This window comes from Pithys albifrons, chromosome 4 (genome assembly GCF_047495875.1).
Source record: "Pithys albifrons albifrons isolate INPA30051 chromosome 4, PitAlb_v1, whole genome shotgun sequence".
In the NCBI taxonomy this organism is placed as follows: Eukaryota; Metazoa; Chordata; class Aves; order Passeriformes; family Thamnophilidae; genus Pithys; species Pithys albifrons.
The window spans coordinates 37180227-37205259 of record NC_092461.1 but is presented as its reverse complement, the minus strand read 5'-3'; the positions used below and the strand labels follow the sequence as shown (position 1 = coordinate 37205259).

Sequence of the window (25033 nt, the reverse complement as noted above, 5' to 3'; positions counted from 1 at the left end):
TTCAGTTTGCAAAGTCACTGCAAAGCCATGATTGAGAAAACATGATTGATTCCTTTCCTGCCCTTACACTTTCTTTTGTGGAAAAAAATCTTTAGGGTCATGGAATCCATATTCTATGGATAGTCTTATTCTCTTTCTTAAAACAAAAGATAATACACATTTTGTGGATGCTTATGGAAGATTTGACAATATGTGCTAGGAGAAGCACAAACACAGGCATACACTTTCCTCAGATCATGAAGACAGAAAACAACTGGCTGAGCCTTCAGCTGCTCTGTATTTCTATTTTTGGAAATAAGCATCAAGACAGAAATAATGCATCCACGAGAAAATGCTACACTGCACATTTGGGAATTCATTTTTTGAGAGCAGAGAAATTAACTTAATGGCCAGACATGAACTGCAGGATTGATTGTACTGAAATCTGGTAGATGTTACAGTCTGCCAGCTCATGCATAAATCATCCCCAAGTATAGTTACTCTGGAAATTGCCTTACAAAAAGCAGGGGTGGTGGAATTGAATTCAGTGGCAAATTATTGAAGCATCAGCCGTGAGCCATGGGGCATCTGCTTGCTTCTGAAGATTATGCATGTGACTGTATGTGAATGAAAGTGTAAGATAGGAAATTTATTTCCTGAAAATCCATAATGCAGATATGCCAGAATACAGTCATGGTTAGTGTTGGGGTCTTCTCTATTTGCAATGAAACATTTTAAGCTGGTTGCTTTCACACACACATTTTCTCATGTGCAGAGCAGTGTTTATGGCAGTTTAATACCTGCAGAGAGTAAAATTTCTCAAGAGATTGATTTCTAAAGTGCCTTTTCTTGTAGCTTCTCACTATGCTATCCTTCCCTAGGTGATACTTGAAATCAGAACACAATGATTTCTCATTGTGCAGTCTAATTTAGCTGGCTACATTTATTTCCAAAATGTGCAATCAGAAAATCATGGCCTTTGTGTGTTTTTGCTGCACAATGAAAGATATGTCAGCACTGAAATATGTGAATCTTACAAAGTACTTTCCCCTCACAAAAGATAATTCTGACATTATGTGAGAAAATTCCAGTTTCATCATACAGTAGACTTTATTTACAGATAATATTATAATATGTATTTGACATTTCAAATAAGGAGTTATTGCTACTTCAGAAATAAATTCTGGACTTTCCTTTATCCCTCTTCAAACTTTATCTTAGGAATATCCAGAGACACCCTTATCATGTTTTTCTTTTTGTACGGCAATCACTTTTTAGAAACAAAGCCACAAAAAATATTTCTGAAATGGATGTTTTGTTAACTGCCATAAAGAGGCAATTTAGGGTGATATGAAATGGCAAAAATGTTCCTTAGTGTCTAAAGATATGAGAGCCTCAGGTCTGTTGCTGCCTGTTTAATGAATTTCTTTCATAATCACCGGCAGGGCTCTAATACTTCTGCAACACTGGACTGCTGTAAGTTTGCACAGACATTCTGTTAAATTCACTCATCTTTTTCATGAATAATAGATTTTCACAGATCCATAGGTTGGAATGGACCTTTGAATGTTGTTAATACAGTTTGCTTTCAAAGCAGAGCCAATTAGATCAAGACTTTCATGGCCTCCTTCAGTTGAGATTTGAGCTTGTCTCTGTCTTCACAGAATCAGAATTGTTAGGATTGGAAGGGACCTCTGGAGATCATCCAGTCCAACACTCCTGCCAAGGCAAGGCCACCTGGAGCAGGTGACACAGAAACACATCTGGTTGAGGGTGAAATGTCTCCAGAGAGAGATACACTATGTCCTTCCTGGGCAGCTGTTCCGGTGCTCTGCCACCCTCAATGTAAAGAAGTTCTTCCTCATGTTGAGGTGAAACTTCTTCTGCTTTAGTTTAAGGCCATTGCTCCTCATCCTGTTGCTGTGCAGCACTATAAAGAGTCTGGCACCATTTTCTTGACATCCACCTTTGAGATTTTTCTATGCATTGAATAGATTCCCTCTCAATCTTCTCTTCTCCAGACTAAACATGCTCAGCTCCTGCAGTCTTTCCTCTTAAGAGAGATGCTCCAGACCCCTAATAATGTCTTCTCTATAAATACTCATTAGGTAGCTGGAGACAATGAGATCATCTTGCAGCATTTTCCTCAGAGTTGAATGATTCCAGGTCTCTCAGACTCCCTTCATGTGTTATGTGCCCCAATCCTCTAATCATCTTGGTAACAGCCTGCTAGACTTGCTCTAGTAGGTCCACGTCTTTCCTACTGGTGAGTCTGAATAAGGAAACATCACTGCAGATGTGAACCTAGAACTTTTTCTTTAAAACATGATTTTTTTTCAGTGTGGATCAGAGACCAAATATTGATAGTATTTGTGCAAAGAATCCTATTGAGAACTAAGTTCAACAATTTCCTAATAAATCAGCTTTTCTTTTACTAATTAGACAAAAAGATCAGAAATAAAACTGAGACATACTTCATTATCCCGATCCTTCTCCAGGAAGTGACGGGCAACGTGACTGGGTAAAATATTCCGTAGCATGTTTTCGTTGTGCTCCCTTAGCTCCTTCATTTCATTGATTTCTTCTTTTGCTTGAACACGCCACAGAAAATCCAGCCTTGCTGTATATTCAAGCTGTAGTTCCAGAAAGGAAAAAGAGGCAAATATAAAACCTGACAAGATAAGAGTAGAAATTGTATTGTCATCCTGGCAGGCTGCTCCTGCCATGTAACTACCTTCAGTGCTGCTGAAGATCTTTGAAAGGATTTGATTTCCTTGCCAGAGAAAGAGATTATTCCCTTGCCTTATGTAGAGTGAGACTCACAGAGTAATCTTGGGCAAAATAATAATTGTCATATTACTGCTATGGTCAGTGGATACAAAATGTCACAAAATTATTTTCCTTTTAAACACTTCCAGATACTGGAATGAGACAGGAGATAGGTATTGGAAGATACTGGTTTAGATATGAAGTAAATATGTTCCCCTTTTGGTATGTGTTCTCAAATTAAATAAATTTAGTGAGAAAACAGAATGAGGGCAATAGCCCTTGGCAGAGATGTCCTTCTCAAGGATAAGTATCTTTCAGCAAAACTATATATAATAGCCCAATGGACTCCCAAAGAGGACTTTCAAATCTGTGGCACCAAAATGACATAGTTATACTGTTGGGACATGCAGCTATTTGCGGGTATAGGTGTCTAAAAAACAGTGGAAAACATGCTGTTTGTCAACCCCTCAAATACTCTGTCCCTGATGTATTGTGGGACCCGAGTCTGCAATCATAGTTTAGTCTGTGCACAACTGCAGTGCCTGATACCTACAGATACAAACTGAAGTTAAATGGTTTTCAGTGCTCTGTCTATGCAGAACAATAGCTGTGTGCAGCAGAGCTTTTATACATGTCTAATGCATATATATGCATTGTTTATATCTATATATACATATAGCCATAAATGCATATTCATATATACGTGAGTGGCAACTGTCTGCTAGCTGAAGCAGGGAACATGTTGAAGCCTCATGTTGCTTGCCTGAGAGGCACATGTGTGTCAGCACATGGACAAGACCAACACTGGCAGAACTTTAGTGTGCATTACACTGAAGAAGAGTTTTAAACAGATTTTAAGGCATCTGATACTGTAGCAAGCACAAGGGGTGACTTATTAGGCTACAGTGTTATTGAGAATGATGGAAATATACCCATAGTCAGTAAACTGAAAGAGAAAATATATTTGTGAGGTTTGAAATTCTGTAACCAGAGGTAACATTCGTCAGAAAAACATATTATGCCAGCAAATAGATGAATTTTAGTTTTGATAGACATCGAATGGTTTGCCAAAAGGTGCTGGGATTAAGGAATTGTTGGGGTATAATTCATGTATCGAGCTAAAATAAAGGGCAAACCTGCAGTGGGTGGGAGTGACTAAGAGGGGATTCAGGCATTGTTTAGTGACTCATCTTGGTCACATTTTCAGTTAGTGGCAGTGATGAATGGCAAACTCTTCAGATGAAAATGCAAAGCAAGGGAGCTTATAGGTTGACTGCACTCCAGGGAGCTTTCCTTCCTAAAAGCTAAAAGAAGCCATGGCTTGATAGAAATTTCCAAAACGTGTATGCAAATTGGTCATGATTTACTTGCCTCTGTTTGCTGTTGCCACCTTGGTAAACAATCTCTTTTCTACTACTATGTTGATCTTCTATTTTGTGACTATTAATTCCCTTAATTAATGGCACAAAAAAAAACTGCCAAGAAAAAGTATCTTTAAAGAATTTTTTCAATATTTTTCAGTTTCCTTCCCCTTCCTTTTGTGCTAGAACATAGAGCCCATACTATATAACTGCCTTTTATCTCTATCAACTAACTGTGAAGAGAACATTGACTATAATTGTGCAAGTTCTAATGGTATTTTACAGATTGACTAGAAACAGGACCTGCTGGTGAATTGTGAGTTCTTTGATGCTTCAAGATATTTAATGTTACTACAATAAGAGCTTTGCAAAAAACTGTGGTACAGTTTTTCACAGCTGCTCTACAGGGAAATGTCACATCTCTAAGCCTAGCTCAGAATAGCAGCAGCTAATCTTTACATTTTAGATAATGTCATTCTGGTTATTTATGATCACATTGCAACATGAAATACTTTTCTTGCATCATCCGTGGACTACTGAGATGACACTGTCAGCTCAAAGAAAAAAGAGTGCTACATATGAGGACTGAAAATAGAAAATGTTAAGAAGATGCTTTTCTAGTTCTTATATTTGCTAAAACTAACAAAATTATAGAGTTGAATTTTGGCTTTACTGTTTGTCTAAAGAAATATTCCTGGGTACAGTGGTGCAAAGCAAAATGAGTGCAACATTAATCTTGATATTTTCCTGCCCTAGTATGTAGCACTATGAAATACCCCTAATTCCAATAATGAGTGAAGTAAAGAGAGATGTATTACACAGAAAGCCTAACACTATATCTTCCACATGCTGCACAATCTATTCACTCTTCAGATCATTGCTAATGCAAGGAAAGCACAAGGTAAGAATCAGAGTTTGAGTGGAAACATATTCTTTCTTAGAGAAGGAGAAAGGAGAACTTATACCCTAAAGGACACTTTCAATGACAAAAAAAACCCAAACAAACAGACAAACAAACAAACAAAAACAACTCCACACCAAAACCCCAAAAACCAAAAATCTAGATAAAACAAGCTAATATTCATTCTTCACTCCAATAAAGTCTGAATATAGAAAAGATAATGAAAAACCTGAAGCATAACACCAGAATTAGGAATGTCTTCCTCTCTTTTTCTCTTTCATTTGGAACCATCTCCTCTTCACATTTCCTCATTCCCCCTCTGTTTCCCAAGCATGAAGAAGGTTCAGAGGATTATGCTTGTTTCAGATAAATTGCTATGTAGAGAAGTCAGTTCTTCTTCCCTTCCACAAGGCTCTACAGAGTTAAGATACACCCCTGACATCCAGTGGTTATTGAGTACAGAGCGATCTGTGCCTGCCCTAGCAAAGTTCATGTCTTTCTTTGTACCAAAGAGTCCCAGAAATGGAAGCAAACCAGTCAGTCAAGAGTTGCCTACACCTGAACAGTCAGCTGTGATCCACATGCAGATCACAATCTAAACAAAAGCAGAGAGGTCTTTCCCCTCTATTTTAAAAGGCCTTTTTTTAAAGTCCAGCTGGGGTGGAGAGAGGAAGGACTGAGTCTGCTGTGGGTAGTTTCATTCCCTCTTTCCAACTGTTAAAACTTCCTCTTTTAAAGCCATGGCAGAAGGTTTTGCTCAGGGTTAAACATTAGGCATTGTGTGTTTTCAGTAGGGATGAATTTCAAGGAGAGAAGACTGTATATGGTATTGCAGTTTGATAAGACTTCAGGGTATAGTTTATGCTCATAAAAAACGTCCTACTTTAACTCATTAAAAAAGACAAAGCAGTAAAAGAATACATTTTACAACAGATTAGGTCTAGCCTCAAAATTATCTACAACACTTCTTTTCTGTGTTTTTTTTTCTCAAGTTTAGTTTGCAGAAACACTGCTGTAAAATATACATTACTTGTGTTAAAAGAAGGGATGTGCCTTCAGATGAAAGTGAATTTCTAATAGGGAATTAGTCTATGATGGCATCTAACAGTAACACAAATACTTTTAATTATGGGTTTAGCAGAAAAGACTCTTGAGATTCATTGGCTGAATCCAGACCAGATTTTAAGAAAACTCTGAGTCTAATAAGCTGGTATCAACACCTTTTTCTCTAATTTAATTTTCAATTTTGAGTACAAAAGTTGGGATTAACTTTTAATCACGATGGAAAAAGAGCTATAGTTAGCTATTCAGAAATAGAAGATTCATAAATTTAATCTTGCGAAACCAATCTTTTTTTGGTAAATATGCCTAGAATGAGGCTAGTTTTAAACTATGCTACTTCAGAATATTTTTGCAGTTTGTGAGATGCAAAGTTGTGCTGGAGGACAGCTTATTGGATTTAATGTGCTCCTCAATTCACACTGTGGAAGAGTTTGGGTTTTTTTCATATGGTCTGGATGAAATTTTTATGCATATATTTAGTTGGCAATTATACAGAGGCCTTTAGGTTAACTCTATAATAAAAGACTTAACAATACAAAGAAATATTCCTGGGCACTGCCATTGGATACTGTTATATTCATAGAGTGGCCTTATGAATCATTTGAGAGAACATGCAGGAATAGCACATCTCAGGGACTATTTCCAAGGGCAGTTTTAGTGCAGTCACCCTGTTTTAAGGAACAAGAAAGATTAACAGAATGGAAAAGAACCTGTGCTCTACTAACAGGCCTCTGGGCTGGAAAATACTTTTAAACACCTCAGCTCAGGTTTTTTTAGTAGACAGATGTTTACACCCAGAATTTGGATCCTGAAGAGCATTGTCTGGATTCTACCTAATTCTTGCTTTACCCAAACTCCTCTGATGTTGTCTTTCTTAGTATTTTAGCTTATTCCCAAGCCTGAGATTTGTATCTTGGCATAGGGTAAGCATCATTGTGAATATTTTAAGGCTTATCACAAATTTGGGATGTTTTCTTATTTTTTCCATATTTTTTGTAAGTGGACTTTATGTGTTGATTAAGAAATGTCACAGTACATTGCCTTCCATCAAATTTAAATCTGGGCACAAAAAACATTTCATCATTTGCTTTCCTTACCCACTCACTCCTCATTCTCTCAAAAAGCAGATAAAAAGAAGAGAAATTATTAGAATATTTAGATGTGGGCTTCTTTTAGCTCTTCTGTGGAAGGAATGGAGGCCTGGCACAACTTACAAAGTTACTGTAATAAAGTGTATAATACTGTCATTCATTACAGTGTTATTCCTCTTACTGCGTCACTCTAAGAGGATTAAGAAATGCTGGTATTAATGAGCCTAATGCTCTTGAGCAAAAATCTTTAATCAAGTTGGACAATGTCTAAAGGCAATTATGCTTGCTGCTTGCTTTAATACAGTGGTTCTGTTTGTTTTGTATGAACAAAACCTGCCTCAAGTCAGCATGTTTGACATTCAGCATCCCAGAGCTTGAGAGCCAGAAATGCTGTGAGGAAAACACCCTGCTTTAGCGGGTTTTTGCTTAATACATTCATTATTGTAAATCTAAATTTGTCATAATTCCCTCTCCCTGTGCACTATGCATGGATTCCTGATATATCCAGTTTTTCTGTTTCTCCTCAAGTATATCAGGCCTAAAGCTCTGATGTCCTCAGAACCTGGTTATAGATTCATGTGAAAGGGTTCTTGCAAGTGGTCCATGACACAAAGGCATTAGCATTGGTGCTTAACCCAAATTTTCCTAATTTCCTCAAGTCTGTTGTTTTTTCTTTATGAACATCCCAAGTTATTTCATAGAAGTTTTATTATTTACTGTTTGTTATTGCTTTTCTGTACTTAGATTTTATGCTTAGTCAAGTGCACTGAAGCTGTGAGGTGCCTCCTGAATTGCACATGTGTCTAAAATGAATGACACCCCAATGGTTCCTTCCATTTCTATTAAAAAATGGAATATAATGTGTGTATTGTTGAATATAATACTGCACATGTTCTTTAAGAATGGTGGGTAGTGTCAGATGTGGGCTTTTTTAATCAGATTCTGCATATGATTTATTAAATTGTGAAAGGTCACATGTTCAAGTGGATAAAAAGGCAGTTGGTATTTTGAAAGTAATTATTGTCACATTCTGTAATTGCAAGGGATAAAAGGAATGGTTAAAACAAATGTTTGCATTACCTGTTGACCATGATAAAACACGGCTAAAAGGAACATTGCCATCAGTAGTAAAGATGCCTCCTTTGTACCCAGGAAGTCTGTGCTGGAAAAAAAAAATCCAAAGTAAAATACAATTATTGATTTGTCAGTGTTGTAATTGTTCAAAATTATCATTTCATAAGTCACCATGATATTCTTTGTTGTTCTTTAAAAAATCCACTGTATTTGAAAAATTAGCAATAATTAGTTCAAGAGAACAGGAGTGTAATTGCAGTGCTCACTGTTTGGAGACAAATGTCTCAAAAAACTAAATTGTAGCCCACAGGAGGTACACAGAAGATGATGAGCTTTCTCTTTCAAATGTAATGTGCAATCTGTGTGTCAGTCGGTCTCTTCGTGGGAGCTTGGTGAAGAACCATGAACACCACAGCCCATGTGAAGTGCAGGAGGTGGGATCTTGGTGGGGAAAGCTTCAGGCTGAAACTGGGAAAGAGAAACTTCCAGGTTGTGAAAGTAAAAGCCCAGTGAATGAGCCTAGAGATAAAAGATGAATCTCAAGGCAGGAGCTGAAATTAATCATCTTCATATTGTGAGAAAGGTTTGGAGAAGATGACAGGAAAGAAGCGTGGATTAAAAGGGAATTAAAAAATTGCAAACAGATAGGACTGGCTTTACTGAGCCATCAAGGCAAGAGCAGAGATGTCTGCCTGTGACAGGGAAAGTAAAGAAAGCCCTTGCAAACTCAAGGGAAGCAAAGGACATGAGCCGGAAGGTCCTGACTGTATGAAATCTGAATGAAATCACTGAGGTTCTGTGTGTGGACCATGAAGAAAGTGTGACAAAATAAGGTGAAAGAGGCTCAAAACAGTAATAGAGTTTTAAATATGAGGAGAAATTACAGATAAACAGATGAAAACAAAAAAGAAAAAATTATCTCTGTATGTCAGGGTTTTTTTAAAAAGCTTGTTTCTTGGGAGAAACGGTATAAATGAAGAGGTTGGGGAACGGGTAGTTCCAACCTTACAGTAAAACAAAAGTGAGAAAAAAAAATTTGGAGGAGAATTGAACATGGGTACTTTGTGGTTATTTTGTTGAAGGGAGAAGAGATAAGATGAGGAATTTTGTTAAGAGGTGGTGAAATCTTGAAGTTTTGAAAAACATTAATAATAAATGAGAACTAGAAGTTGGAAGAGACTTTAGGAGGCTCTTTGATTTGCCTTGAGATCTAAGAACAAAGCAAAGTTCAGACACTGAATCCTTTTTCTGTAGTCATTTTGAAAAAAGTATCAGATGATATTAGTCAGAGAAGGACTCCTTTATCAGAGAAATTGGAGAGAGAAAGAGCAGAACATGATGGAGGTTCAACCAAAAGGAAACTTTCTTGTGAGAGAGATACCTGAATTGATTTTGTGGTCTTAATGAAGAATTTACTGTGAGAAAATGTGCTGCTTATGGGATGAGTCACTAGTATGGAGCAAAAGACAAATAGGAAGCATCCTTGTCATCTACAAATATGTTGGAATTCAAATGTTTCCTATTTTGAAGTTGCCCAAAATATAACCTCCAAAAAAATACATTTCAAAAGGACCTCTTGTGCTCTGGCTAAGGTCAATAGCCTTAAAGGTCTTAGTTATGAGCTCTCCTATTGCGTGTTGTGATGATGTAGCTAAAGCCACAATAAATAGATGGTGTTTGGAGGGAATTGCAAACCCTTTTATTCAACTAACTGCTATAGATAAAAAAAAAAACAAATAAATAAGTTTTTGGGCACACAACCTTGAACCTCATGCTCCCTAGTGTAAGAGCTGAAGTTGATATCCTTGTCCTGAGCGTGGAGCATCTCAGGTGATTTCCCTGTCCTGGGCTGTTGGCTATTCAAGATGATATTCTTGTCTCTTTCTTCCTCTTCTGTGATAACAGTCACTAGAGAGTTTCACTGACACATGGAATAGAGACTACTTTGAATTCTCCAAGATCTTCTTTGCCATGCCTGGTTAGTGGTAATTATCATGATTTCTTCTTCTAGTTACTTAGACAAAGTATTGCTTACTGCTTTTTGCCATAATTAGCTGGGATCTGCTGTCAATATGTGGATATGCAAGTAGAAGGATAACTAGTATTAGAAAAAGGAATTGCACCCCAAAGCTTTAGTACCTTTCTACTGTAGAAAGCTAGTAGGGAAAGATATGCATGCAGGGCCTTACTGTGTGTAAAGATGTGGCTGTTATGAGAACTAATTGTACTGCAAATCCATGTTTTTCTGTCATTCTGAGGATCTTTGGCATGTGCTTACAAGCACAAGCAATTGCAATAGTAAATTGGTCAAGTATCAAAGAAGTGTTTTTCTGAATGAGCTAAATCACTGCTTCTCTAGATTCAGTTACTGCCACACTTACTTCACCTCTGACTCTGCAAATTATCATGTCTTTTCTGTCTTCCTCTTCAATTCCTCTTGTTGGGAGGAAGTCTGGGAGGAGGAGTCTATCCTTCAAATACTTGTACAGAACAGGGTCATCTCTATGTTCCTTTATATCTTTCACAACTGGACATTATAGTTTGGTTTTATTCAGTTAAGGCCCTGTTCCCTAAAAATTAAATTGTTCACTCCTGTTTTCTTAAACTGAGGTGAGAGTTTGTATCTCTGGACCTTTCAAGAACAGAAGCAACCAATGTATATGCACTGCAATGCATATTTTTAATCAACATTGATAGACTATAGTAGACATAAAAGACAAATCTTGTTCAATATTCAAATACCCCCATGAAATGAAAATTTTATAAACAGGCTTGAGAAAGAATCACATTATAAATTGTTTTGAATTAGTCATTGCCTCTTGCAACTATTGCTCCATATTTAATTATGGGGCTATCCAATACACATATAGTCTGGCAAGACTTGACCCATTACATTACAAAAAAGCAGTTCCTAAAGGAGGTTGCAAACACTTACTCTCCATTGTGGTTAAAGTTGTCATATTGCAGAAAAAGGGAAGCATAAATGGTCTCAGTCAGCAGAGAATAGATGGCAATCATGATGAGAAGCACTGCCAGTTTCAGGACAGAGTTGAGACGAAGAAAGACTGCACAAGTCACCATTGCCAGAACACCAGTGAAGACAAAATACTGAACAGAAAACAGCACTGTTTACTTTCACTGATTAGTGACTATGTATTTTCATAACTATCTACATAAATAATCAAGGGATGTGAAGTATAGAAAAATTCTTTTGTCTTTCAGTGCTCAGCTAAATCCTCTTAGAGTCCAGGGCACTTTGAAAATAAGGGGTTTGCTAAAATGGAATGTGAAATTACAAATTCTCTATTTCGCATGGCAGCTACATGTCATCAGAAATCCTTCTCTCTGCCTTTCTAGCATTTTCATTGCATTAGGAGGGAAATGGCATCCTCTATAACTAAAAGAGGAAAGGGACAGATGCTGTATGCAGTAGTTTGCTAATGAAAAGTCAACTGAGAGAAATCAATTTATATTCATCTGGGTTCTGAACTTCCACAAGACACACATTAACCAGGATAGGAAAGTCCTATTCCTGCTTTAATTCTTTTCCCATCCTACTTGAAGAGAGGATGAAGCCACAGCTCTGGGCAATTTTTTTTAAAAAAACAACTTAATATTGAAGATTTAGCTTGGTTACGTCATTCTCTTAAAATGTGATGCTCGGCAATTATAATCATATATCATTTTCTAATCTCTTCATTGTGCCTTTTTTCTCGATGATTAGTCATCTGTCAAATGCAATCCATGCAGCTGATACTGGACAGAGAGAGACAGTCATGGTCATGAGCTGTTCAGATTTAAAATAGAAACATCAACACCCATGGCCCAAATGTAGTTTAAATTACCTCCTATCACACAGCTTCAGGAGAGATAGTATTCAATTTTCTGAATTCAGATTTTCTTTAGTACAGTTTCTGTGTGGGAAAGTCTGCATCCCTGCTGTTTAGAGCATCCTTCTGGCAGTGTCATGACACCACAATATGAGTCTGTAAGTAACATGCTTTTCTTATCTACACATGACCAACTCATTGATTTTGCTGCCTGCTTGCTCATCTTAGAGAGGAGTACCTTTTCTTTGCTCCTAAACCAAACTTAAAATAACCACAGCAGACTGACTGCTGGTTTTGCCACATAAGAAGTTTTGGTCTCCATTAGACTCATACAAATTAGGTAGTTTGTTTTAATGCACTGAGGTCATTGAAACACTGCTGGATATGTTTTTAGCATAAAGGTTCTACATGAAGTTCAAAGGTTGAATTTTCATTTTAATGCCCCATCAGATCATAAGATTAATTCCTTCTGTAACCAGCATCTGCTTTTGCTATCAGTGTATGAATAGATGGAAATGTTCAGCTTCACAGTGTTGAGGTCCCGGATTCCACCACAAGTACACAGGTCATCTATTCCAGGTAATGGTAACCTTTGTGGATCTATGCCTCACATCCAAAAGTATCCTCAGAAATACCTCAGGACAGGAACAGATGTCTGTAAAAGAAGCAGATGAATTGAACGTCTGGTTCTTCAGGGCTATTGGTTTGTCAAAATCACACCATAGCTGTGAAGAAATAAAACAAAATCAGGGCTATATTGTTCACTGGTGACTAATTGCTTGTGTGACTGGCTGGGTTCAGGGATGGAACAGGCTGACCCACTGCTCTCCATTCCAGCTCCCTAACTGGCACCAAGGACTGACTAAATGAACAGAAAGAAGACATATTTTGGGGACAAAATGGAAAGGGAGGAGCTATTCATACTGCAGACATTCAGCATCTTCATAGCCTCCCAACACTCCCTTGTTATCAAAAAGAAAAGATGAGCTCTTCTGGGAGTTACAGAGGACTGATGTTTGGCTCTTAAAAATTATCCTCTCAAAATGCTTAGACTTTGTTATAAATTATAGAGAAAATTATTTAATTGGCAGCATAAAATTATATTGCATGTTGGCTCTTATCTGCAAGCAGTTTTAATCTGCAACATTGTTCTGTCATCCTTCTGGATGTGGGACATCTATTTTTCATTTCCATGGCATCACACAGAATTGATTGTACCAAAACATAATGTGGTCCCAGAACCACAACTGTGATACTTAGAATGAAGGGAATGAAAATTCATCCATGATACAATGGTTTTGTTCATACAATACTACTTTTGCTGTTATGACCTGCATTCATGTTAATGGTATTTCTAACAAAGTGCATTAAATATAAATGAAACAGCAGTGCCAAGTTGCAATATATTGTGGTCTTGGAACAGAGAAAAAAAAAACATTAATCATTTCATATTTTGATGGTTAAAGCAGACAGAGTCTCCTGTTGCATATATTAATCCAATCTGGATATTTATACTAGGTCATTTCATCAACCTGGTAGGTACAAGCTAGTTCACTGGTCTTTCTTTCCATCAGAGCAAGAGTATTTATTTAATGAGGGCCAATTTCTTATAATTAAATTTTAATTAATTTTGAACTTGGATCACTTTTGTTTGTTCTTTCAGCAATTCAGTCATGTCTGCAATGCAGTCATATTAGCCAGGCTGGCTGTGGAGTCTTCTGTGACACCAGATAGTTAATGGTACCTTCTTAAAGTTTATGAGGTGTACAGCACCACTCTGCAGGGCAGAGTGTCTTAAGAACTACTACAGGTGTTTATTTTTAAAGACTTTCATGATCAGAAATTTTATTGTAATTTTATAACAATAAGAATGCACCTGATGTAAAGAACCACAAGACTCACTCGCCCCCCTGGTAAAACCAAAGTCTTATTGCACTTGCTAGAAACAATCTGAGTCTCAGACCCCTCCAACTGGGTGAAATTGAACTCAGTGGACACATGCAACTGCAAGACAGAGATGCATTACCTTTTCTTAAATGCACACAGGTCCCTCCAGGAAAAACTATTATTATGGAAAGTTTTGGACATATAAAATAATGAGGTTGTAAGAATGTTGTGATTTCCTGCAGAGGTCAGAGCTCAGTGACTCAAGTCATTTTCAGTCCACATATGTGACAATAAATATAACTGCTTACTGCTTTATAGAAACCACTGGCATGATTGTAAAAAGTGTTCCTTTTCTTTTGACTGTTTTTGGATTAGACATCCCAGAAGATTTCGCAATCTTAAAAAATAATCAACAAGTCAGGGGAAAATCTCATTATCACATACCCCAAAAAAATTTGGCATGGATAGTCTGATAGGGATCACCTTGTTCCAAGAGCAATATTAATTTTACCAAACTCTTTGCTGGAAAACCTGTGTTAAATATGATTTAAAATCCTCTAAATTCTACAATACCCCTTAGTGATCTTTACTGTAATGTACCACCACCCTTGTCTTCAGGAAGTTTTCAACCCAATTGAACTTCCTGCCTCTTACCATATATTTATTTTCTCTGTAAGGATAGAAATCAGTGGCTGCATTCTTCTTTTTCTGAATAACTCTCCTATCAGTGACTACATGGCATCACTAAAGAACCCAGACAGCTACTGAGTCCTCACATGTTGGCCACCTGAATTAATTTGAGGAAGAATGACAGTACTAGAGCATAATAAAATCTTGTGTCTGTTAGCAAAAGCCAAGGAAAACCCCTGGAATACCAGACCTCAGCATGTATACTCTAATGACATAATAATTATTCTTTTTAATTATTATTGGATAATTATTGTTGCTGTTTTGTTGTCTTAGTTGCTACTATTATTATTGTCACTAAATGCTTTACTCTTCTCATTTAGAAGGAATTAAATATTTATAAAGAATAATGTTCACATGAAAAAGCACTGTTACATCCATAACCAGAAGATGCCCAACAAGAGGAAAGAGTGATGAAAATGTTACTTTTAACCTATCAGCAAGGCATTTACCACATTCTTGGCTCAGACATCAGCACCTGACAGGTTGTCTGACATTATAATCTGCCTAATTTATGCAAAGCTCTCTCATGTAGCCGAATACATGAGAATAATCAGGGGTCTATTGGAGGGTTTTTTGAGTTATTATTTTAGCAATTGTTTTAAAATATTTTAGTAATCTAATTTATGGGAGAACTGTGAGATGATCTGAGAACTTCTGAGACAACAAATTTAATGACTATAAGCATTACTTGGAAGCCTTTAAGAAAGTATATCAGCATGCCAGAAGATTGTAAATGGTCTCCAAGGGTGGATATGTTGAACAGAAAGTAGAAAAGTTGTATTAAAAGTAGATTATACTCATGAGGGACAAGTAATTAGATATTTCAGAAATTCATAGGTTAAGTAATGAATTGAATTTCCTGAAGCTGTGATACTTTGCCTTTTTTATTATGTAAATCATAGCTGGCTTATAGACTCATTAGTTTGCAAGTCCTGTAGCAAGCTTAATGATTCATTAATCATCTTTTCCTGTGTAATATTCCTTCATTCCTTATAAGCTTACAATATTGATGATGGCTCCAAGAAAATTAATCAGAATGGATGCAAATATAATGACATTCCTTGCTAGGTAGGTCTCATTAATCCAGCAGCAAGTTTTCCGCAGCATTAAGGGTAAACATTTGTAATCCTCTGCCGTAGTGATCAGCACAAGAGCGGAGTGCAGCATAATCAGAATAGAAAATTGAATGACCATTGGTATCACCCTGAGGGAAATAAAAAAAAAAGAATATAACATTAAACCTCAGCACAATGCCACTGCAAATAAAAATTAATGTGTAAACAGGTAAGGCCAGGAAAATCAGTTGTCATAAATCAAAGACAATTAGTCTCAGAAAAAAACCCAGAGAGAGCGAACTTTTGTTCATGTTGTAATTGATTCACATGATTTCTTGCTGAGAAACTGTTGTTGAACAAGCAAGCCAGAGAAATAAATCATTACTAGTGCCTCTATATATCAATGTAGAGTCTGTGTTGCAGGAATGTCCTTTCTTTTGGGACTCAGTTGCCCCTTAAGTTCTTTTCAGAGCAATATTATTGAGCCTGTAGGATCCTTGCCATGTGTGTATGAGCTTGTTCCCACTCAGACTAGTTTGGGGGCAGTTTTAGTAGATTATTATTTTGTATGCATCACATCACAGATATCTTAAACTCATACTATACTGAGGGTCATGTTCTCTAAAGTGAGTACAGTAATGCAGCTTGTTTTCCAAAGTCAAGATATCATAATTACAGAAAGGGAAAATTCCCCTCATTTTAATTATTAGTGGGTCAACTGCAGCTGAGAATCTCATTGGTTTCTAAAAAAGTAAAAGGACTAATCTGCTGTTTTCATTGAAGTATTTGAAGATATAAAGCATATGAAAAAGTGTTCTATAATCCAAATGTTTAAATAAAATATTTTGTTTGGCATACCCTATAAACTTTTTTCTTGCATATGTGATCTTTAATCAAGTATTTGTAAGTGCATACAAGAAGAGACAGTTCAATTTCTTTGAGCATACCATTAAACCCCATAATTTTTTCTAGCCTAAATTTCATTTTTTTCCTATGTTTATTCCTTTTCATTGCTTAAATCTGGGACCTGAAGTCAATCAAATATCTTATGTGGTTGGAAAACGCAGTATTTTTTTTTCTTGACTGAGAAGAAAGCACTCAGCACTTCACAAGTCAAGTTTTTTTGTCCCCCTTGTCTTTCTTTGTCTCTTTTCCCAAAGATCAAACCAATGCAAAAAGTAACTCCACTTCTCCTTCAAACCTTCTCCCTCCTCGCTCTACTTTCCCTTGCCTTTTTGCTATAAGAATGATTAAAATTGAGGCTTTGAATTAAGTAATTCAAATTTCTAGTAATCTAGTTGTATATGTGCCAGTATTCTACAGTGATTTAATCATGTCTCACAGAAAAAATTCTTTGAAAGTAGACTATCAGGGTGCTCTAGGGAGACGTCTGCATTTCCAGACTGTAGGTGAGCTGTACTCTCTCATTAATACTTCTGTAAATGTGTTTTGTCCTACTGAAAACATGACGTTTCAGATTTTGCTATAGATCACCCATCGGTCTTCTCTTTGGGTAGGATGCAAAGCTATTTGTACACTTGTGCCCTACAGGAAGACAAACTTAGGGGTATAAAGTGGAAACAGAAGTGAAAACATCAACATGGCTTTTCTTTGTTCATTTTTCAGTAGGTCAGTCAGATCCACTCCCCGAATCTGAATGGACTTTATCTCAGCCTACCTGAAACTCCCCTCAATTTCATGCTACTTGAATTTGGTTTTAGAAGAGCAAGTTCTAAACTCATACAGATCAGAATTCAGATCTGTGGTTTGAGCCTTTTAACTTCAGCTTTCAATCCATAAAGTTTCACCATAATGTAATAGATTTGTAGCCAAGGAGAAAAGGAAACCACACTGGTCATGGCAGGAGAGGATACATGGACATGGCAGGACAAGCTTGAAAATAAATCTGTCTCGGATCTCACATTTCTCAGCTCTGGCCATGTTTGCAGGTAATGGATAGAGTCCAAAACATTTGCACTAAGGAGACACCAAGATGTACTGGGTATTTTATGAGAAAACTGAGTACATCTTGCTCACCATACTGATGTTAGCAGAAAGTAACTTGGGGAAACGTGATAAATTAAAATGTTTATATTCAAAATGAACTGCTTTTTTAAAAAAAAGTAGGCAAAGTCAATATATATGTGAGAAAATGTTGGTCATGTTGGGAGAAAAGACATAACAGGAGGCATATTTGTCAAACTAAAAGAGATTCACATCCAGAACTGTACTGTATGCTTTAGCTTGTTTAATTTTAAACATTAACTTTAAAAGAATGATCTTACTTTTAATGCCCTAGCTGTTATTATAGAAAATCATATACATTAAATCTTGTGGTGTTTTAAAAACAATATTTGCTTAAAAACTATTCCTTTCTGGTTGATCCAACAGACAGTGACTACTTTAAAGTATCAGGATGGAATAACACGCAATTTGCTTCAAATGTTCTTGTCCATCACCCACTAAAATTAATCTAACTAACACAGAAGTATGATCAACATATAAGATTTTTTGAAACAAAATGCAAGCCTCAGAATAATTTACAGTAACGCAGCTGTGGCTTGTAGTACAGTTACTACTCTCAGAACCTCAGAATGAATGAGATTTGCAGTGTAGGAGTCCAGAAAAGAAAATGTATTAAAAAGATAACAAACAGGAAACAAGTCTATTGCTGACAGAGTTTTTAATTTGGAAAATGTCTGAACTTACAGAAGATATACATGCATAAGATTATAATTTTTTCATAGTACTAAACTATATTTTAAACATATTGAAATAAAATGTGAAAAATATCAACATGGAAGTTCTGTTCCCAGATGAATTGAAATAAGACTAATTACACGTTAACTTCCACTGAGAGCTTCCATGTGGTAATATTAGCTTTGACACTGTTCTGATGATGTACCATTGGTACAAAAAGTTATCTTCACTTGGGTCAGCATTTCACTCCAACAAGATTTGTCAGAGTTTTGTGTGAGCTGAATACAGGATACTTTAGGTGCTTCCTAAAAAGTCCCATGCTCTCCAGCACCTTGCCCAGAAGTAAAGTTTGCCCTTGAAAGAAGGAACACCATAGCCAGGAAAAACAAACTGTGTTATGAAATGAAGAGTGAAGAATGAAGAAACAAAATTTGGAGCAGGTGAAAGAGATTCATCTAGTGAAACTACATTTTGTGGGAAGAGTCTCAGGACTTGCTGGGGTTCCTGAGGTTACCAAGAAGAGACACAAAACAATTATGTCTTGAGAGCAGCTTCTGGCTGTGCAAATACACGAGATTCACAGAATCATAGAATGCTTTTGGTTGGAATGGACCTTAAAGATCATCTTATTCCTGCCCCCCTGCAATGGTTAGGGACACCTTCCACTAGATCAGGTTGCTCAAAGTCCCAGCCAGTATGACCTTGAATATTTCTAGGGATGGGGCGTCTATAGCCTCTATGGAAAACCTGTTCCCATGCCTCAACACCCTCACAGTGAAGAATTTATTCCTAATATCAAATCTAAATCTATCCTGTCCTATTGCTACATGCCCTTGTAAAAAGTCCCTATCCATCTCTCTTGTAGGTACTGGAACATCTTAAAGGGTCCCCCTGGAACCTTCTCCAGGCTGAACAACAACTCTCTCAGTCTTAATAGGAGAGGTGCTGCAGCTTTCTGAAAGACAAGGGAGAGACTGTCAATAAGCCCAGGAAAAAGAAAGACAATATGTTCGTGGAGAACTTGTCAAGGGAGTCGAGAGAGCTCAACAAGAGAGCTGTGTAGTTTAGGATACAATTCGTTTCAGGGCACAGAAGTGTCATAGATTTATGCAGATAGAAGGCACCTTGAGATTACCTAATTGAACCACTCTCCAGTGCATATACTTTCAACCCGGGTATAGACACTGCACTGACAGACGGTGATGTGAGATCAATTCCTTTGGTCTCCCACAGTGCAGCAGCATTCTGCAACAGCCTTCTTGCTTTACAAAGCCAAATGACTGAGATACGATTTGGAACTGATAGCTTCCAACTATATCTCAGATATATATAGAAAACCTATATATGCAGATGTAGCCTACCAATTCTGCTGACCTAGCCTGACCCAGCTCTAAATGAAACCAGTTTAAGGTCTTCAAAAAGATTAGGATCAAGCCTCAAGAGTCAGGCCTGAGGACACTAAACATGACTTCTTATTTTGGACTGACAGACTATACATTTAAGAGCCATGCTATTGAATTAAGGTACTATAAAGGGAGTATCTAAAGACCTAAATCTTGGATATAAACCCCAAATTTAGCATAATCTGCTCAGGTGCCTGAAAAAATGTAGCATTGTATTTGTTCACAATAAATAGGTAGGCAACAAAATTTCTTTCGCTATAGCTGTTCAATTGAAGATTGATGGTTTTGTCTCTTTTCTAAGTCTTCTTGATTTAAAAACAAAACTGAAGTTGGCACACTGTGACCTTCTAGATCAATCCAGTATCTGTGATAAGAATTTATTGGCAGTGTGCTGATAGGATAAAGTAGAATACATAGGCAAAGTCAGAGGAATTGGAACAAAAAACTATAATACTATTCTGTCCACAAACTTTTCTCAGAATTAGGAAACGTGGGTCAGACCTCCCCTTCATTCAAGAAGAGATTGAAGACCAAATTATTTTCTATTTAGGGGTTCCCTTATTGCCAAGGTCAAGTGAATTTTTAAATAAACTTTTGCCTTCCCTCCTCCTCATGTACAGTCCCAAATCAAAACTTGAGCCAGAAGGGAAACTTATGTAAAGCAAAAAATGCAGGTGTTTAAATGAACAACACTTTGAAATCTGTATTTCTCCCCTCACAAAAACAACCCAGGGAAGAACCGACAGAAATATGAGTAGTTCAGCAGTCTACTCTAGTATGATCTATTGCCTCTATGAGCATATAAAAAGTTCATTGCAGGAAATGAATGAAACTCCCAGGCCTCTCAGATGGAGAAGATGAATCACTGCAAGGTTGGCAATTTAACATAATGGTTTCATAGAGTATAATTACAGTACAAATATGGCATTAATTTATCTCACTTAGAGTAATTTACCCAACTCAATATTTCAAAGAACAAAAACTATTGCAAAGATTTTTAAATTCAGTGATATGTCTGTCCTGTCAGCAATAAAGTATGAATGGATCAAATGTTTATGCTTAGGGAGATAGATATAAACAGAGATAAAATTCTAGAACTCCCATACACATTAAATTTCTTTCTATTGATATGTGATACCCTTCTTTAACACATAGACAAAGACAAACTACTCGGGAAACTCCCTGAAGAGCCTAGTAGGATACATTTATGATGATTTTATTAATGTTTTCTTCCATTGGATTTTCAGAAATAACCAAATAGTCAGCTAAAAAAATATTCACACAACTACTTAAGCAAATACAAAATTTCATCCTTGTTCAACTGAAATCTGAAGCATTCACTGAAAAACTTGCATGTATTTTTAGGAAACAGGTAAGATACCATGAGGGGTTTGAATTACGGTTAGTTCTCTCATGGAATTATTTCTATGCTTTTCCACTGTGGTACTTCTCTGATTTCTGCCAGAAGTATAACAAATAATCATGCAGTTATCCAAAGACTCTCTGAATCCAAATCCTGTCTAACTTTGTGATAGTTGGTTCTTTTACTCATATCTTAGTTTGCTTTTAGAACCAGAACTGAGGAAATTTGATCTTCCAGATTAGTTTCTACTTCAATATATTTAAGCATATTGAAACCTTCTCACTCAAAATCCCTATCCTGTCATTTTAAAGTTACTCATCTGTTGACAGGCATTCTTTTTTAAAAACTGAAACACATTTTTTGAAGCAGAGTATCAGAATTTGAAAATCAAGACCAAAATTTGCCTTCTTAAACCTTGTCAGTGATCTTCAGATCCTGACAGATCTTAAAAACTGCCACAAAACACCCATGTGGCTCCAAAGCTTCTTTCACAAAAGGGAGAGTGGTAAGTATCCTTTCCCTAAATATCTTCCCAGGTTCAAGCAAAGAACCTTTAAGGGCATTCTTGAGGCCAAGGCTATACTTTTGTTTATAAACCTCTGCTGATCTTTTCCAATAGGAATTTATCTAATCTTCTTTTCAATATATTTGCATTTGCAGTCTCTTTAACATTCAGTGACATAAAGGTTCATAGGGAAACTACAAGACTCCTGGGAAGACAGGAAACCAGGAGGTGAGAGAGCTGCAAGCAGTGTGATTGTGTGGCTCCTTCCCCCTAACTCCAGTCGCATCAGACATACTTACAAGAACTAACAGAGATGAATCTGTCTAAATCTGTCCAGTTATATCCAGTTCTTCTCCGAGGACACCCCCTTGTCGCGGGGGAGAAGCTTGCGTGCCCTCATGAGGTTGAGAGCTATGCTGGAGGTGGTTTGTGCCGCCGGTAGGGTCTCCCATGCCAGACAGGTCTCAGCCCGTCAGACAAAGTGTGTCCACGGGCATGATGGGCTCGCTAGCCGTCTGGCAATCATCCTAGGAGAAGGACAACTCCAACCCCAAACCCGGGCAGATGGAGCTCGCTTAGCCCTGTAAGGCCATCCATCTAAGAGAAGGATACTCTAACCAAACCTACGTCCTGAGGTATTCGCTGTCACCGTCCAAGCTCGCTAGGCCGCGGCAGATGAACCTTAGGAGTAAAGGGTGGGTCCAGTTCTGCGCATGCTGTGCCTCACCTAAAAAATCCATTGTGCAGGCTTGAAGGGTTCACCCACATTGCAAAGCCCTGTAGCGACAGGTGAGGGTCGAAAACGGCAGGTGATAGGAAGCAGCTGGAAGCCGCAGACCCAACCCTGCATGCAGGCGGTTCAGGATATTGGTCATTAGAGACTTGACCCTGGAGATGACAGTCTCTTGCGGCAGCATCCTGGATGACCAAGCAGCCTTTTCTAGGGACAGCACTGCTTGCTCCACACGGAGAGGGGCCTAGCAAAGGTGGCCTAAACAAAGCTCATCTCCACACCCGGTTGGATAACCGCGGCCAACCGGCATCTTCCATGCGATCAAACAAAAACAAAGATATTTCAAAGGCATACACCTGCCTGCAAAGGTCTGCTCAAACTAACACTCGCATGTTGGAACATCAGAACCATGCTTGATACTGGGGATAGTGGACGTCCTGAGCGTCGTTCTGCTCTAATTGCCCACGAACTGTCACGGCTCAACATTGACATTGCTGCTCTCAGTGAAGTTCTTCTTCATGAGGAAGGCAGCCTTAAAGAACATGGTGCTGGCTGCACACTCTACTGGTCAGGCAAACCCAAAACCGAAAGACACCTTTCAGGAGTTGGCTTCATGATTAAAAACTCCATTGCCTCCAATCTTGAAAGTCTGCCGACAGGTCACTCCGATCGCATTATGTCCTTACGCCTCCCTCTACACAACAAGCAACATGTTGTTCTTTTTAGCGTATATGCCCCAACTCTCCAAGCTCACCCAGCGGAAAAAGACAAATTCTACACAGACCTGCGCCGCCTCACCCAAAATGTTCCTGCAGCTGATAAGATCATAATCCTTGGTGACTTCAATGCCAGAGTAGGTAAGAATTCTGAAGCCTGGAAAGGAGTCCTGGGCAAGCATGGCATTGGAAACTGCTAGAGTTTTGTGCAGAACAGCAGCTCACCATCACCAACACTATCTTTCAACAGAAAGACAGCCTGAAGACAACCTGGATGCATCCTCGATCCAAGCACTGGCACATCATTGACTATATTTTAGTACAACAGAGAAATGTCAGTGATGTCCGTCATACTCGAGTGATGCCATGTGCAGAATGTCAAACAGACCACCACCTTGTGCGCTGCAAACTTAACCTCCACTTCAAGCCCAAACCTAAGAGAGGCAGCATTCCAAGGAGGAAGCTCCAAGTCAGCAATCTTCAAACAGCCACAGAGAGACAGCTTCCAGGGAAACCTTCAAACTAGACTTAAAGATAAACCCATAGATCCCTCTCCGGAAGCGCTTTGGCAACATATTAAAAGTTGCATCCTGCAGTCCTCTGAAGAGTCCCTAGGGTTGTCCTCCAAGAAAAACAAAGACTGGTTTGATGAGAACAATCAAGAGATCCAGGAATTGTTGAAGAAGAAGAGAACTGCTCACCAAGAACACCTTGCTCAGCCATCTTGCCATATAAAAAAAGCCGCCTTTCGTCTTGCATGCAGTAAGCTCCAACAGAAACTTCGAGACATCCAGAACAAATGGTGGCTCGACCTAGCAGAAAAGACACAACTATGCGCAGATTTGGGTGACCAAAGAGGATTCTATTGGGCCCCTGAAAGCAGTGTACGGACCCACACACCAGGTTCAAAGTCCCCTACTCAGTGCAGATGGTCAACTGCTTCTAACAGATAAAACCTCCATCCTGAACTGATGGTCTGAGCACTTTCAGACTCTCTTCAGTGCCAACTGTGTAGTCCAAGGCTCAGCAATTCAGCACATTACACAACAACCTGTGAAACAAGAATTAGATGCAGCCCCTACTATGGGAGAGATACTCAAGGCCATACAGCAGGTGAAAACTGGCAAGGCAGCTGAGGTTGATGGAATTCCACCTGAAATCTGGAAGCATGGAGGTCAAGCACTCCATGTCAAATTCCACGAGCTTGTTGTGTGTTGCTGGGAACAAGGGGAACTACCACCAGATCTCTGTGATGCAGTTATCATCACCCTGTACAAGAAAGGAGAAAAATCAGACTGCTCAAATTACTGAGGTATTACTTTGCTCTCCATTGCTGGTAAAATCCTTGCAAAAATACTTCTGAACAGACTAGTATCCACTATTGCAGAAGATCTTCTACCTGAAAGCCAGTGTGGTTTCAGAGCCAATAGGAGCACCACAGACATGGTGTTTGTTCTTAGACAACTGCAAGAGAAGTGTAGGGAACAGAACAAAGGTCTCTATGTAACCTTCGTTGACCTCACCAAAGCTTTCGACACTGTGAGCAGAAAAGGCATGTGGCAGATCCTGGAACGTTTAGGATGTCCCCCCAAGTTCCTCAAAATGATCATCCTGCTACATGAGGATCAGCGTGGACAAGTCAGATATGGCGATGCACTCTCTGAGCCCTTTCCAATAACCAATGGTGTGAAACAAGGTTGGTTCTTGCACCAACTCTATTCACAATCTTCTTCAGCATGATGCTCCAAAGAGCCACAGCAGATCTCAATGAAGAAAAGGGCATCTACATCCGATATCGTACCAATGGAAGCCTATTCAACCTAAGGTGACTGAAGGCCCACACCAAGACCCTGAATCACCTTGTCCATGAGCTGCTTTTTGCTGATGATGCCGCCCTCGTTGCTCACACAGAAG

The 25033-nt window shown here is 38.2% G+C and overlaps 1 protein-coding gene across 1 annotated transcript in view; it reads right to left on the bottom strand.

The window, feature by feature from the left end:
* ADCY8 (adenylate cyclase 8) overlaps window positions 1-25033 on the bottom strand; it is a 143450-nt gene that overhangs the window by 11363 nt on the left and 107054 nt on the right. The window contains exons 10-14 of the mRNA XM_071553831.1: window positions 15647-15848; window positions 12703-12792; window positions 11173-11345; window positions 8244-8325; window positions 2454-2612 (exon numbers count right to left, since the gene is read on the bottom strand). Coding sequence (XP_071409932.1) covers window positions 2454-2612; window positions 8244-8325; window positions 11173-11345; window positions 12703-12792; window positions 15647-15848 — 706 coding nt within the window. The remainder of the gene's footprint in view (window positions 1-2453; window positions 2613-8243; window positions 8326-11172; window positions 11346-12702; window positions 12793-15646; window positions 15849-25033) is intronic.